Raw genomic sequence first — 15,051 nt, 5'->3', positions numbered from 1 at the left:
TATTATGTGGCCACTGGTTTTAGACCGTGCTCCTGTTAGCATTGGGCTTTTGAGCTTGCTGATGTGCTGAGTTAAAGCTGGAGCCAGGTTAGCACCCGCATGCCGCGTCCTGCCGGTCTTGGCTGCTCTCCCAACTGGCCCTGGAGTGCTGGAGTCTGGACCGGAGCGGCGCGCTGCACTGCAGGGCCTCTGCCGGCAGCTCTGTCTGCTTGGAGAGCGTGGACCTCTAACTTTTTTAGGGGAGTGCATGTAAAAATTTTTATTTTTGTTATTGAGCTTAAATTCACATAGCATAAAATTAACCATTTTAAAGGTCACAATTCATTGGCATTTAGTATATTCACAGTATTGTGCACCTACCACTTCTAGTTCCAACACAGTTTCCTCACCCCAAAAGAAAGCCCCACACTCTTTATCCATTGCTCCCCTTCCTCCCCAGCCCCTGGCCACCACAGTCTGCATTTTGTTCCTGAGACTTTACCTATGCTGGCTCTTTGGAGAATGAGATCTTTGCTCTGGCTTCTTTCACTGAGCATGTTTTTGAGGTTCATCTACGTTGTAGCATATATCAGTACTTCATTCCTCTTACGGCCAAACAGCCTTCCTACTCCTTTTTCTTGATCTATTCTTGAGTGGTGTCAATTCTACAAATAAGGTTTCAGAAATTTCTGCCTGATCAGACCACTTCATTTCCTTCCCACCCTTCACCCAGACGTTCCTTCCAAAAGTCTCAGCTGTGTAAACTAGCAGAGACACCAGCCCTGTCTCCCCTTCGGCCCTGACCTCATCTCTTCCCCATTTTGCCTAGCACCATGGCCATGAAGTTCCTTGTTGGCTCCTTCTTGTCAGATTCCTTAGGTCTTGGAGTCCTCTTCCCTTCGTGGGTACGTGGGGCAGTGCCTTACGCAGAGGAGGCACTCAGGACCTGTCTGCTCAGTGGGATCCAGTCCTAGTGCTAGAACAGGCACAGAGCATCCCAGCTCAGTGCGTGACTGTCACCTGTCCATAGCTGGCCTGTAAATGCAGTGTGAGTGATTGTTCATCGGGGGTTGGCATGCATGTACTGCTGCCAGGAGTTGTCCATAAAGCCCTTTTCTGTGCGGGTTCCAGCAGGACACCAAACACCAGAGAGGTGTCTGGTAAGAAGCTCTAGAGAAGCACTCACAGGGACCAATATGAATCAATGAGGGTTACAAGGATGACTGCAGACACCAGTTTTGAAATCTTTAGTATGAAAAACAACAACTGTAAGATGTCATAAGATTTTATGTGTGGCGTTTATAATAGCAAAAAGAAAAAACGTGCTCCTAAATGACAGCAATTAACTTTTAAGTATACAAAGCATCTTACAACAATTTTGTAGGGGGAACTTGCTACTGATGTATAAATGAAAAATTTACAATTATCGTGAGTTCGAAGGAAATGAAAATGTTTTAAGGCTAATATAAAGTTGAAATGAAACTGTTAAATGCGTTAGAACTTATTTTAATTGGTTGTGCATTGACCCATGAACCAGGAGGTCACAGTTTGATTCCCAATCAGGGCACATGCCAGGTTGCAGGCTCGATCCCCAATAGAGTGTGTGCAGGAGGCAGTCGATCAATGATTCTCATTATTGATGTTTCTATCTCTCCCTCTTCCTTCCCCTCTAAAATCAATAAAAACATATTTTAAAAAAATCAGTAAAATATTGTGGAATCACCGCACTTTATATTTTTATTAAGCTTTAAAGAAATGATTACAAATCTACCAAAATATAACGTTTATTGTATTTATTCATCTTCCAATGCATTTAATTTACATTTTAAAATAAATTTTTTATAGCTCCAAAAGAAGGAGCTGGTGCTGTTGATGAAGAGGATTTTATTAAAGCCTTTGACGACGTACCTGCAGTGCAGGTGAGTGAGGATGTTTGAGTTTGATTAAAAGCAAGGAGAGGCTTACTCTTCAAATTTCACTTTTCAAATATGTGGTACGGGAAGTTCCTTACTCGGTAAGTAATTTTAAGTATCGAGACTACAGGAGATCTGAGGTTGCAGACCAGAAAGTGTTGGAGCCTTTTATAGCTGAAATGAGCAAAAGTCAAGGCCCAGGATGATCTTTCAGTAAGAACTAGAAAGAAGTTGCTTCCTCTAGTAGCAAGTTGGTGGGTCAGGGCACATAAAAGAGGGGGGAAGGGAGTGATTAGATTATACAAAGGAACAAAGAAGCATGCTTATTTAGGGATTTTTCTTAGAAAGAAAAATTTGTAAATTTGAAGGGTTTTGGTGTCTGAGAAGCTATGAAGAATCTACACTAATAAAAGAGAAACATGGTAATTAGCGTACGACCGCTACCCTTTTCATTGGTATCGAGACTACAGGAGATCTGAGGTTGCAGACCAGAAAGTGTTGGAGCCTTTTATAGCTGAAATGAGCAAAAGTCAAGGCCCAGGATGATCTTTCAGTAAGAACTAGAAAGAAGTTGCTTCCTCTAGTAGCAAGTTGGTGGGTCAGGGCACATAAAAGAGGGGGGAAGGGAGTGATTAGATTATACAAAGGAACAAAGAAGCATGCTTATTTAGGGATTTTTCTTAGAAAGAAAAATTTGTAAATTTGAAGGGTTTTGGTGTCTGAGAAGCTATGAAGAATGGTTTGATAAAAGCTTATTTATGCCATCTTGATACTTCACTTAAGTACCTAACAGATGAAGCAAAGGTATTGATAAAAGTTGGGGTAAAGTCACACATTTTATGTGCTTTGAATGTCACAGTGTTTTTTATCAATGACTGGAGGTAGCAATACTTTTCTTAGCCTACATTGACTATCCAATGCTCTGGATTCCTATAGCATTTTATGTCTATACTAGAGGCCCAGTGCATGGATTTGTGCACTGGTGGGGCCTCTCAGCCTGGCCTGCGCCTTCTCGCAATCTGGAACACTTCAGAGGATATTGGACTGCCAGTTTTGGCCCAATCCCCGCAGGCCAGACCAGGCTGAATAGGGCAGGAGCCGGCAGTCTGACATCCCCCGAGGGATGTAGTAGTGTGCAAAGCAGCAGGCAGCCGGGGAGGAGCCTGAGCCCGGGCGGGCGCCACGCCACTCCCACTCATCCTTGCCCCGCTGTGCCACTGCTGCTCGGGTAGCACTGCTGCGGAGGCAGGAGAAGTTTGTGCCACTGCAGCTGCACTCATCAGCCATGAGCCTGGCATCTGGCACCCATCGGTCAGCTGAGTGGTGCTCCTGCTGTGAGAAGGCACTGACCATCAGCGGGCAGCTCCTGTGTTGAGCGTCTGCCCCCTGGCGGTCAGTGCACATCATAGCAACTGATCGATCGATTGTACTGTTCTTGGTCGCTTAGGCTTTTGTATATATAGATGAATTGCTTGTTAACTACTGTTTGGTTTCCAAATGTGTGTAAATAAGATAACAGGCATCTTAGGCTAAGTTTCATCCTTAAGTCCTTGATCTTCCCAGCATGTCTCATTCCTGGTTGATGATTCTCCTACCTGTCTTATCAGATGTGGGAGTAAATGAAAAAGCAGATTTGAAAGTGATGGATGTGAAATGGATTGTGTAATGCACTGTTATATGTGCTACTAGGAATCCTAAAGGACTTGTGCACCACTGACCGTTCCCAGCAGGTCTTGTTCTTTTTAAATGGCAAGCCATCTGTTAAGTTTACCATAAAGCTGTATTTGAGGCTGGGTTACCCATATATGGGCACCAGATCTAGTGGGTACATGCTCACAAGGGGGATGAAGCTCACTCTAGGACAAATCTGTCCAGATGTTATCTCATAGGCTCTTCTGGAAAATGAAATGATTTATTTTACTAAATGCTCTTGACTTCATGTAATTAAGAAATAATCTTTTTTATTCTTTACATTATCTTATGCTTATTGTAAATTAATTTTGCTTACAGATTTATTCCAGTCGAGACCTCGAGGAATCCATAAACAAGATTAGGGAAATATTATCTGATGACAAGCATGATTGGGAGCAAAGAGTAAATGCTGTAAGCCAGTGATTTTATGTGATTACATTTTCACTAGATTTATTTATATCTTCTAAACTCTTTATTATGAAATTGGGATACAGCTCTAATGAATTTTAAGGAGTAAATATTTTAAATAAAAATTACTGCATTAACATTTTACCTTTTAGTAGAGTACCTCACATCTATTTTTAAAGCATGCAAACTTACACCTTTATGCAGATCCTATATTTTTAACAAAGACCTAATTGTGGAATGTCTGGTGATGCCCTCCACTTTCACCTGGTAAAGACAGCGAAGCTGCTTTTTAGTGACATTTAGTGTGATCTTCTCTTCCTTTCTTCACATTGCATGCTAGAAAGTCCTGTTTGTCTGTTTTTAAAAGTAGATTAATGAAAGCAAGTAGCTGAACATTAAAGGGACGGTGCGTCTGATCTGAGAAAGCTATTTTTACAGTGGTTGGCTGGCAAAAAGAGGGGTGGTAAGAAAGCTATTGTATTCCCTTTCAAATTCAGACCAGCTTTTAGTAATGATACAGTGGAGGATACTAAAAGAGACTCTAGGATTGCTACTTCCTTTGATTTATTAAATAAATGGCAGTTGAAGTGGGTGTGGGGGAAGGTAAGCTTAGGAGGGAGGAGCCTTTTACAAGCTAAAATGCAGGCTCTGGTGATTTTATCATTAGGATAGAATGTATACATTAAGGTGTTTTCAATTTAAAATGCATTTTGTAGAATCGTATTTATCATAGATACTACATTTTAAAAATTGTTCTTATTTTTGCTATGTAGATTTGTTCCATATATTAGCTAACATTTAATTGGCTGAGTTCTTTTTGGAAAACTATTTCTATATTATTTAACTTTGACATTGATCTCTCATATTTGATGGCTTCTGTTATTCCATATGTTCTGTTTTAGGAACAGTTTTATATATCTCCTAATTTTCTCTATCCCATTAGCTAAAAAAGATTAGATCTTTACTTTTGGCTGGTGCTGCTGAATATGATAACTTCTTTCAACATTTGAGACTTTTGGATGGAGCCTTTAAACTATCTGCTAAGGATCTGCGGTCTCAGGTAGTGCGGGAGGCTTGTATCACGTTGGGGTAAGGACTGCAAAGCTCCAGATTCTCACGTCATAACATCCTAGGCACAGGCTTCGGGGCGGTTCATGGCTCTGTCCGATGGGTCTTTCTAATGTTACTCCCGTCTAGTCTCCAAGACCCATTCCAGTTACACTGCTGCTAATACTTTTACAGTACTTCTCGCCCAATTATGTAAAGTATGACAGATTTTAAACTTTATTCTGTGACTTAGCTCTGAAGCAGTTGTTACTAATAATACTGAAAAATGAAATTTATAAACTTGTTTCTCAGCTTTTTCATTGATTTTGCTGACAGGATATAGCATGCTTATCAGAATTTTTTATTGTTTCTAGAAGAGTACTCTAGCTATAAAATTAAAGACATGCAGTATAGTCTAGTAAATGTTTATCCTACTTAAACTGAATCTGGACCAATGTTTGGAGCTGCAACTTCTGTGTTAGGAAGTATGTCTGAATATCAGAGGAGCAGTGACATCAGATGGCATTGCGGCTGTTTAAAAGCTTTGGCTGCAGTCAGATGTTGAAGCATGAATATTTTATGTTGAAAATAAAAAGGGTGAAAGAGAAAGAGTGAGGCAGCTTTTTCCTGTTTATGTTTTATTAGTGTATGATAAATTTGTCTTTTGCTATTTGAATTCTAATTTGTTGGAAATGATTTACTTTTTTTTAAAAGGAACAATGGGCTACTAGCTATTTGCCAAGTCCTCTACATGTACATTGGAAAGATTTGAGACCCTTGTCCTTAATTTCTAGATAACTTTAAATGAAGGTTCTAAAATGTTAAGAGTTTTATATGCTTCTCTGTTTGCAAGAAATAGAACTACAGTCCAGTATTCATTTCTTATTTTAGGCATCTGTCATCAGTTCTGGGGAATAAGTTTGACCATGGAGCTGAAGCCATTATGCCAACTATCTTTAATTTAATTCCAAACAGTGCCAAAATTATGGCCACTTCTGGTGTTGTAGCTGTTAGGTTAATCATTCGGGTAAGTATTGGCCTTTTCCCCCACTTAATTATAGCACATGAGCCTTTCACATTCCATCACGTGAATTATGGATGCGGTGTATAGTTACTGAGGTGTTGATCATGGACTCATCATTGCTTGTAAATATTGGAGCATCCCCATCTGCTTCTGAGTTTCTACTGTTATTTACATCTCCACATTACGCTCCCTTTCTTTCCTTCCTAATGCCTGGTCGTTACACTCTAGATATTTGTGTTTGTGGTTTTGTTACTCACCTGTAATTGTTATTTACTTAATAGTAGGTAGCAGAGAAACAAAATGTTCTCTTTAGTTCAGCTTTCTAAACATTCATTTACATTTAAGTAATTATTTAAGTAATTTATATACAGGTTTTCAGTAAAATTCAGTTGTTCACAACGGCTTAAAATGAAAGTTCTCCATATCACTGCTCCCCACTCTCAAGTCCCTTTTCCCAGAGGCAGCCCTTGCCGCTGAGGCTTGAGGTTAACCAAAGTCTACCCAGAATATTCTGATTATTGTGGGTTACTTACTTTGTATTACGTTTAGTTCTTACTATTTGCACTGCCTGCTTAATATTAAACTGAAAGCCATTATTGGGTATTTCCATTAAAACAATATCAAAATAAATTGGTCTGCTGGCCCCATTTGAACACACTCGGACCTCTGTTGTTCAGACAATTTAGATTTTATTCCAACTAGTTGTTTTAATTCTCGTGTCGGTTTTAGCTCTGTAAATGTTGTTATGGCCTTTGGCAATCTCAGTGATACTCTTTTGTCCTTTTTAAATCAGTGAAATTGTAATCTGAATATATATGTACTTTAGGTAGGTTAGTAAGGAAGTGGTTGTCCTAGTTTTGTTTTTATATTTTCAAGTGTTCGTTTTTTTGTTCTTCTGCACAGCACACACACATCCCTAGGCTAATACCTGTGATAACAAGCAACTGTACCTCCAAGTCTGTTGCAGTTAGAAGGTAAAATTTTAAACAGTTTCTTATTATTTTTGCATTGTTTAAAAACCAAAGCAAATTTTAATAGGAAAAAGTTTGTTTGAAATGTTTAATAGTATTTAAGATTGCTGCAATAAATAACTTTATATTAAGAATTATGATCTAAATAGTCGGGAAAGTAAATTTGGACAACCTTGATTATTTGTGCGTGCATCATGCAAGAGAGAGAATGAATGAATGAGTGTGTGTGTTTGTGTGTTGGTATGTGAGTTAATTGGGGTTTGGGTGGGAGGAGGGGAAAGGATCCTGTGTACATCTTTTCTGATACTGAGGTGTTGATCATGGACTCATCATTGCTTGTAAATATTGGAGCATCCCCATCTGCTTAACTGAGATAATCTCTCTACCTATGTCATTGGTGTACCCTTTGAAGGAAGACAGTAACTGTGTATGTGCAAGAAAAAAATGAATGGAAGTTGTTTAATAGTAATAGGTAGGAGGAGGTGTGTGTGTTTGCATCTTCTGATAGTGATTTCTGGGATTCTGGATTCTGACCAATCACCTGCTTCTGCACAGTTATGGGAGATACATGCAGAAGATACAGACCTGCGTGGCTAGGTCTTTGTTCCTAACCCCATTTTGTCTTGGGTCCTGGTGAGCCCTAGATCACATGTGAGGAATACAGGCTCTCTCGCTGGGATTTGTGATTCTTGACTCTTGAGTCACAGGGTCTTTTGAGAGTCTATTCAGATCTGCGGGCACTCTTACCAGGCAAACGTAAATACACAGGGTGGTTTGTGTAGGTTTTGTGAAGCCTCTCCAGGGACTGTGTCAGGAGCTTTATAGTGTACATAACAGGCAGCAGCCTCCTGGCTCCATCCTGCAGGGCGGTGTCTTGATTCTAGCCCAGCCGTGGGCAAACTACGGCCCGCTGGCCGGATTCGGCCCGTTTGAAATGAATAAAACTAAAAAAAAAAAAAAGACCGTACCCTTTTATGTAATGATGTTTACTTTGAATTTATATTAGTTCACACAAACACTCCATCCATGCTTTTGTTCCGGCCCTCCGGTCCAGTTTAAGAACCCATTGTGGCCCTCGAGTCAAAAAGTTTGCCCACCCCTGTTCTAGCCAGTGAAAGAGCCCTCCCCCCACAGGCTTCCACCCAGTCACGTTAGCTGCCTGCTGTTCCCGCCTTTCCTGGGGTGTCATGTTGGTCCTGCCAGGTCTCCATGGATAGGAGATCCTTTTAAGCATGAGGTGGCCCCATATCCCTCTTACGGGCACATGGCAGCCATGCAGAAGGAAAGGGCAATCATCCAACTGTATGAATCAAGAAAGAAATGTGCTCCTCCCACTGAAAAAGCTTAATTTTGAGCTGCAAGGCCAAATTGCATAGAGCTGAGGAAGCAGCCTGCCCTGGACCCACTCAGCTCTCCCTGGGATCAGCGCAGAGCCGCTTCGCCTCTCCTAGAGCTCAGCGTGCGAGGCAGCAGGGACTGGGCTGCCAGTGGGTCCCGAGGAGGCAGACTTGGGGAGGAGCATTGCCTTGTCCCACGTACTGACTATTTGGCCTGTTAGGAATGAGAGGACCCTGTGCAGAGTTGTTCTGCGGGGCCACAGTCACGTAGGTGAAAGGGTTCGGCACTTAGTAAAAGCTTAATGGATGGTAACCCGTGTTAGAATTTGCTGCTGCTGCTGCTGCTGCTATTGTCTTACTGTTGTTGTAGGTTTCCTAGAGAAGTGCAGAGGTGTTTTTCCTTTGTGTAAGGCAGAGTTGCTGCAGTGAGCTGACACCCATCTTTGTGGTGGACATTGCAGGGTGTTTGGTGCAGTAGCCGGCGTGGGCTGCCCTAAAAGACCATGCACTGGGTGACTGACAGCAGAGATGTACTCAGTTCTGGAGCCGGCGGGCTGCGGGCAGGGTGCCTGATGGTTGGTTCCAAGGAGGGTAGCTTGCAGATGGCGGCCTTCTCTCTGTGTCTTCACAAGACAGAGGGAAAGAGAGCAAGCTACCTGGTGTTTCTTCTTAGGAGGGTACCAATCCATCCCTAGAGCCTCACTGCATTACCTCCCGAAGGCTCCATCTCCCAATACCATGTACTGGGGATTAGGGCCTCAGTGTATACATGTTGGGTTAGCACAACTCATTCCGGAGCAGTTAGCAGTTCTGGCCTCTGCTGCGAAATGTGAGTAGCAAACTACAAGCCTTTGACAGTAGGAATGCCCCCCCCCCCCCCTCCCCCATCGATTTCTGAGCCACTCCCAGATTGCTGTTCTGTATTCAGTCAGAGCGAGTACCGTCAGAATCACGTGTCTTAGTGCTGGAAGGAATGGGGACCACCTGGCTGTCGCTCTGCCTGTAGAAAGGTATAGAGGGCCCGAGGGGGCAGTGTAACCTGTACCTACCTTCGCTCTCTAGAATTGCTAAGAAATGCATTGCACCACTTCCCTGCCTTCAGAAGTTTATCATTAGTTAGAGATATTAAAACCAGTAACACAAAGCAGTGTAAGAGTGAGTTACAGCATTCAGGGAGAGCAGTGATGAAAACCAGCAGATAACATGCTCAAGAAGCTTCATAGAAAGTGGAAATTTGAGCTGCCTGCTTGAATGATGAGTAGGTGAAGAAGAGACAAGTTCTAACCTGATGTGTTTAATTGGTGATGTGGTTAAATAATGCCAACATGGGTAGACTTCTGTGTTTGCTGTAAGTCTAAAAAGTTGAAAACAAAACCTAATTACAGGTGTATTTTTAATTAATACTTAAGACAAGAATTAGTACTACAGATGGCTGTTTGCATTAAGAGATAAATCCAGTGTGTTTCCTTGGAGAAAGTTTGCTTTGCAAGCCCCCAAACTCCCCATGTTACCACCCCTAGGATTGGGATGAATATCTCTCCTGTGTGCTTTAGATCCCCTGGTGCTCTAGGCACACGGTAACCCTTTTTCGTCTGTCGAGCTCCCTGGATTGTGTCTTAGTTACCATTGTATCTCTAGCATCTAGCAGAGGGTAAGGGCTTGTTAAAGATTTACTGAGTGGTTAATTGTATGGATTATGAGGTTTTGAATTAGGAAGATCATGGGAAGGAAAGTCGGGTCAATCGAGAAAGATCACCTTCTGACCTGTTTCCTTGAATGGGTTCCTAAAACCATTAAGATTTCTTCCCACAGAGATGGCTACCCTGGCCTTCACCCAAAGTGGTGATGTCATCCAAAGGAGAGGAGACAGGAATGTTTCAGTGCACAAATCAGACTAAGAAATATCACAGAAGTGAAAAGGCTGAAAGAGAAAGGCTATTGAAAGATTGAGGAGAGGAAAATGGCTGAGTAGCTAGAAAAAAAAGGATTTTAAGCACTACCTAGAACCTTCTTAACAGGAAAATTTGTCAAACACTTTTTGTTTTTCAGGGTGTTTTTTTACTTTTTTGTGCGCAAGGCATTCTGTGAAATTAATGCAAAGACCAGTTGCCTGATTCTGTAATATACGTTGCTCTTCTGTGCATGTTTGTGTCTGTATCCTCGTATTGTTTGAGGTAGAATAAAACACTTGAGAACAATGCACCCTGTGGGTGATGTTGCTGGGGGGAACGTTTGCATCCTGTCCCTATAGCTAGCTCTGGTTTTTCTTTTGACCACCATAGATGCTTCATTTTTAAAATTTTCTTTGACTTTGTTAATTCTGATCCCATCTTTATGTTCCATTTTTTAAATCATAAAAATTAGAAGTCACTTATCAATTATAAAAAGTAGTGTTGGGTCATTTAAGAAAAAAGCTTTTATTTTCACTAACATACAAATCACTAAGTTACATATTTTTCTTTACAATTTTCAGACGCTGTTTTGAATTTTTAGATTTACTTTTACAAGAATGGCAAACACATTCACTGGAACGGTGAGCATTCGATTTGCTGTTTTTTCCCTCTGAATTGAATCTTGAGATTTAATGACTCAGTGAGTGGTCCACTTTCTATCAGCAATGAAGGAATCTAAGCATTTGTTCTCATGACTACATCTGTATTTCTATTGCTCTGAGGCACATAATAGCCTGGAGTGAACTTCACTGACTGAAGGATTAGTGTGTCTAGAGGTGTGGGCAGATGTGCACTGTGACAGCCACACAGCCCGGCTGCCCCTTCGCTGACTGGTCCTGCAGCTGGCCTCCTGGCTAAGGTGTTCTGAGCAGCCTGGGTAGATCAGAAAGTCAGCAATTTTCTCTTTATTCAGATTGGTGTTTGGTAAGTTTCACATCATCATAACGAAAACTGGGATTATGACAATTCCTGAAGAATAGAAGCCTGCCTCAGAACTTTGAGTCATTTTTTGTTATTTCTGAGTTAAATTTGGAGAAATAAATGCTGATTTTTGTGCCACTCATTTTTAATGATATATCGTATAATTTGTGAAGACTTTCATAGCATATTAAACTTATTAGAGTGGCATTTTAATAAGTTGAGTGCTCCTAGGAGGCCCATCCATGCTGCAGTGGTCAGAGATGAAACGAAGCTGAGGCTCCCTGGGGCACATTTTCACCTGGACATACTTTGCATCTAGAAGATAGTCTGACATTTTTTTTCAATACTTTCTTGGTTTTTAATCTCATAGTAGTACTAGTATATCCTCTTTATTTGGTGGCAGCTTTGGAATTTAGAGGAAAGTGGAATGAGGATTTAATGTGGGGACAAGTGAAGAGAATAGAAAAGCACGAAGAACTCAGATGTAGCCTCATGTATTCATTCACCTTCCAGCTCTGTGTTTGTCACTAAATATTGAATGAATGAAGGAGTGAGGGAAAGTCTGTGAATGTGCTGGTAAAATTGGTAACTGCTCTTTGTTCTGTGAAACTATTCATTCCAGCATTTCCCTTTTTAAAAAACTTTGTTAAATGTCAATGAGACAGTTTAATGATTTCTTCTCACCTAGAGTAGAACATAACTAAAGAGAATACCTATCTATAAAATGCTTACATAATTTTATAAAATTGTTCATGATACATAGTGGAACTTGAAAAAACATTCTCTTTAAATACAGAAATGTGATGCAGATAGCTTCTTTAGTATTAAGATTATAATTGTCTTATTACAAATTTCCATAGAAACTAGTTCTAACTATGGAAAAATGGGATTTTGTTGTTTTGGTTCATAAAAGATTGAGCTAAATAAGTATGGCCTGAAAAAAATCAGCTTTAACTTAAGAAAAAAAAATCACACCAGAGTGTACAGTTATCAGGGTGCTTGGGTGGGGGTGGGGCACTGGGACAGACCCCGGGCCCCCAGGACACTCTGATGCGGAAGCTGCATTGTTTCCATCTGCACAGCACATACGTTATTAATTGTTGCTGCTCTCTTTTCTAAATGTCTAGGCACATATCAGTATTAGCCGAAACGATAAAGAAGGGAATACATGATGCTGACTCTGAAGCCAGGATAGAAGCCAGAAAGTAAGTGTGTATTTGTACACCACCTTTTCATAGGCTCGGGTATTCTCTGACTCCTTCAGTGAGCCCTGCTAAAGCCAGGCCAGAGTCCACAGTGACTTCTTTCCCCGCGGTCAGCCACAGTGAGCATCAGGTGGTGGTTGGGGGTGTGCGTCACAGATAGGGGAGGGGGTGAGCGGAGGCTCAGCGTTGTCCCAGTGATGACTTGCTGCTGCCATCACGTTTGAGGCAGTTCCGCTCCGTTCACAAGGCTATGGCCCCAGACGTTCAATACTCCCTGAGAGTAATTTTGCACTGTGACCGTGAACACCAGAAGTTTCGTGCTAGTCTTTCTCAGGCACAGTAGCACATAGATGAGCACTGCCAGCTTTTCCTGTGGCGGTTTTTTCTGTGCTTTTGTGGTTGATCAGCTCTTCTCCTTGACACAGGTTAAAACCTATTCTTGCCCTAACTAGTTTGGCTCAGTAGATAGAGGGTTGGCCTGCAGACTGAAGGGTCCCGGGTTCGATTCCAGGCAAGGGCACATGCCCACGTTTCGGGCTCGATCCCCAGTGGGGGCGTGCAGCAGGCAGCCAATCAATGATGCTCTCTCATCATTGATGTTTCTCTCTCCCTCTCCCTTCCTTTCTGAAATCAATAAAAATATATTAAAAAAAATAGCAACAACCCTATTCTTTCTTACAAGCATGGAGTATGGTTATTTTGCTTAGCTGCATTAATACGTCCTGATCAATTACTTCCTGCTCTTTGTTCTCTCAGATAAATTCTATTTCTCTGGTTTCTGAGTTTTTTGGAGGACCTAACTATGACAGTGAAGTGCTCATCACAAGCTCATCTTGGGTGGTTCCTACCAAAGTAACTGAAATAATTAATAGCTGGTAAAAACTATTAGGAAGGTATTTGTTAATGACCTACTTATGCTGTTTTTATCCTTGTATTCTTCCCCTTCCCCAATTCATTGTAGTTCTTTAGTTATCATTTTAAGTAGTTCTGAACATCTTTCCTTTTTTTTTTGTACACATTATCTAGGGCAATTTTTAAATACTTCAAATCAATGAGTGTCAAATTACATTGATAAAAACTACCATTAGTCCTGGCAGTGTCTCTAAATGGTTAGAGCACCAGCCTGTGCATCAAAGGTTTTCAGGTTCAATTCCTGGTCAAGGGAATGTACCTGGGTCGCAGGTTCGATCCCTCCCCCCAGTCTGGGTGCTTGCGCAAGGCAACCAGTCAAAAATGTGTCTCACATCCATGTTTTTTTTCTTCTTCTCTTTCTTTCTCTCTATCTCTATCTCTATCTCTATCTCTATCTCTATCTCTGTCTCTCTACCTCTCTTTCTCTCTCTCCCTTCCACTCTCCAAAAATCAATGGAAAAAAAAAATCCTCCAGTGAGGATTAACAAAACAACAAAAACTGCCATTTGTGACTCCCTCAGGTTTTAGGTATAGTTCTCCATGTTTCAGCTCCCTCTCCCTTAAGGCTCCCCAGTGTTCTTGCAAGTGAGCCTATTTAATTTCCATTTTGTAATGAGACTGAGATTCAGAGAAGTTCCTGCCCAGTGTCAACACGCCAGCACGTTGTGCGGTCAGCCTCCTTTGTCCATGGTGTCTTCCGCACCCAGGCTCCGGGAGCAGGGGAACAGGCTGCTGGTCCTGGGACGTGTCCTGTCGGGCACGATGCAGAGCTCAGCGAAGCTCCTGCTGCGCCCTCACGGTAACGGGAAGCTGTGTTTTCCCGAGGTGCTACTGGGGGTTCCACAGTCACTTCAGCAGAGAAGCAGAGCACTTGTACCACACGCTGGAGTCCTCCTACCAGAAGGCCCTGCAGTCCCACTTGAAGAACTCGGACAGCATCGTGTCTTTGCCGCAATCCGATCGCTCATCTTCTAGCTCTCAAGAGAGTCTGAAGTAAGGATTCATTCGTGTGAGATTTTATGTTTAAAATCTGCTGCATGAAAACACAAATTCTAGCTGTGTTTTTACATGTACAAGCCTGGTATAAGTCCCCCTTCAGGTGGTTCTGGTACGAGGTAAGACGCCATGGGAAGGGTAAGAAATAGGTGGCCTTGGTCCGCGCCATAAGTTGATTTTAGTTACACTGATGTGATGGTTCAGTAGTAGAGTTAGTGTCTTCTGAGAGCCAGCAGTTATAACTGCAGGACAGGCTTGTAAAGGGAGGGCGTTCTGAACCTGAGGCTGAATGTCACGTCACCTTTACTCTGTGTTTCAGCGTCTGTCTCTAGGTGGGACTGCTCTCTGTGTGTTTGCAAGATAGTCCACATTGGAATGGTAAAGCTTTCTCAAACGGGGAGTTTATAAGATTGTGGGCCAACTTGCCTGAGAAATTCTGGACTCCGAAATCATTCTTCATTATCATAATTTCCAGTTATTGATTGTACTTGTATTAATGCAGGTCAAGTGCATATTTGAAAATAAGCAGGTGTCTACTTTATTTCCAGTCGGCCGCTCTCTGCCAAAAGAAGTTCCACTGGAAGTAGCGCCTCTAGAGGTAAGCTGATGGGCCGGGCATTGCGGAGGCTGTGACTCACCTTGGTTAGGGCCGCATGGAAGCCGCCCCAGCCCCTGCCTCTGCCCCCCCTGCCCC

At 42.0% G+C, this 15,051-nt stretch overlaps 1 protein-coding gene across 23 annotated transcripts in view; it reads left to right on the top strand.

Annotated features, from left to right (window-relative positions):
• Positions 1–15,051, top strand: part of CLASP1 (cytoplasmic linker associated protein 1) — a 285,149-nt gene that overhangs the window by 135,212 nt on the left and 134,886 nt on the right. For all 23 annotated transcript variants that reach the window (XM_014547896.1, XM_014547897.1, XM_014547893.1 and 20 more), the window contains 9 exons: positions 1,825–1,898; positions 3,903–3,995; positions 4,936–5,081; positions 5,931–6,066; positions 6,967–7,037; positions 10,845–10,904; positions 12,372–12,449; positions 14,187–14,354; positions 14,906–14,955. In XM_014547896.1, the coding sequence (XP_014403382.1) occupies positions 1,825–1,898; positions 3,903–3,995; positions 4,936–5,081; positions 5,931–6,066; positions 6,967–7,037; positions 10,845–10,904; positions 12,372–12,449; positions 14,187–14,354; positions 14,906–14,955 (876 nt within the window). The remainder of the gene's footprint in view (positions 1–1,824; positions 1,899–3,902; positions 3,996–4,935; positions 5,082–5,930; positions 6,067–6,966; positions 7,038–10,844; positions 10,905–12,371; positions 12,450–14,186; positions 14,355–14,905; positions 14,956–15,051) is intronic.

Source organism: Myotis brandtii, unplaced genomic scaffold, assembly GCF_000412655.1.
Source record: "Myotis brandtii unplaced genomic scaffold, ASM41265v1 scaffold488, whole genome shotgun sequence".
NCBI classification, from domain to species: domain Eukaryota; kingdom Metazoa; phylum Chordata; class Mammalia; order Chiroptera; family Vespertilionidae; genus Myotis; species Myotis brandtii.
The sequence above is the reverse complement of the archived record's forward strand: the minus strand, read 5'-3'. Positions and strand labels throughout refer to the sequence as shown.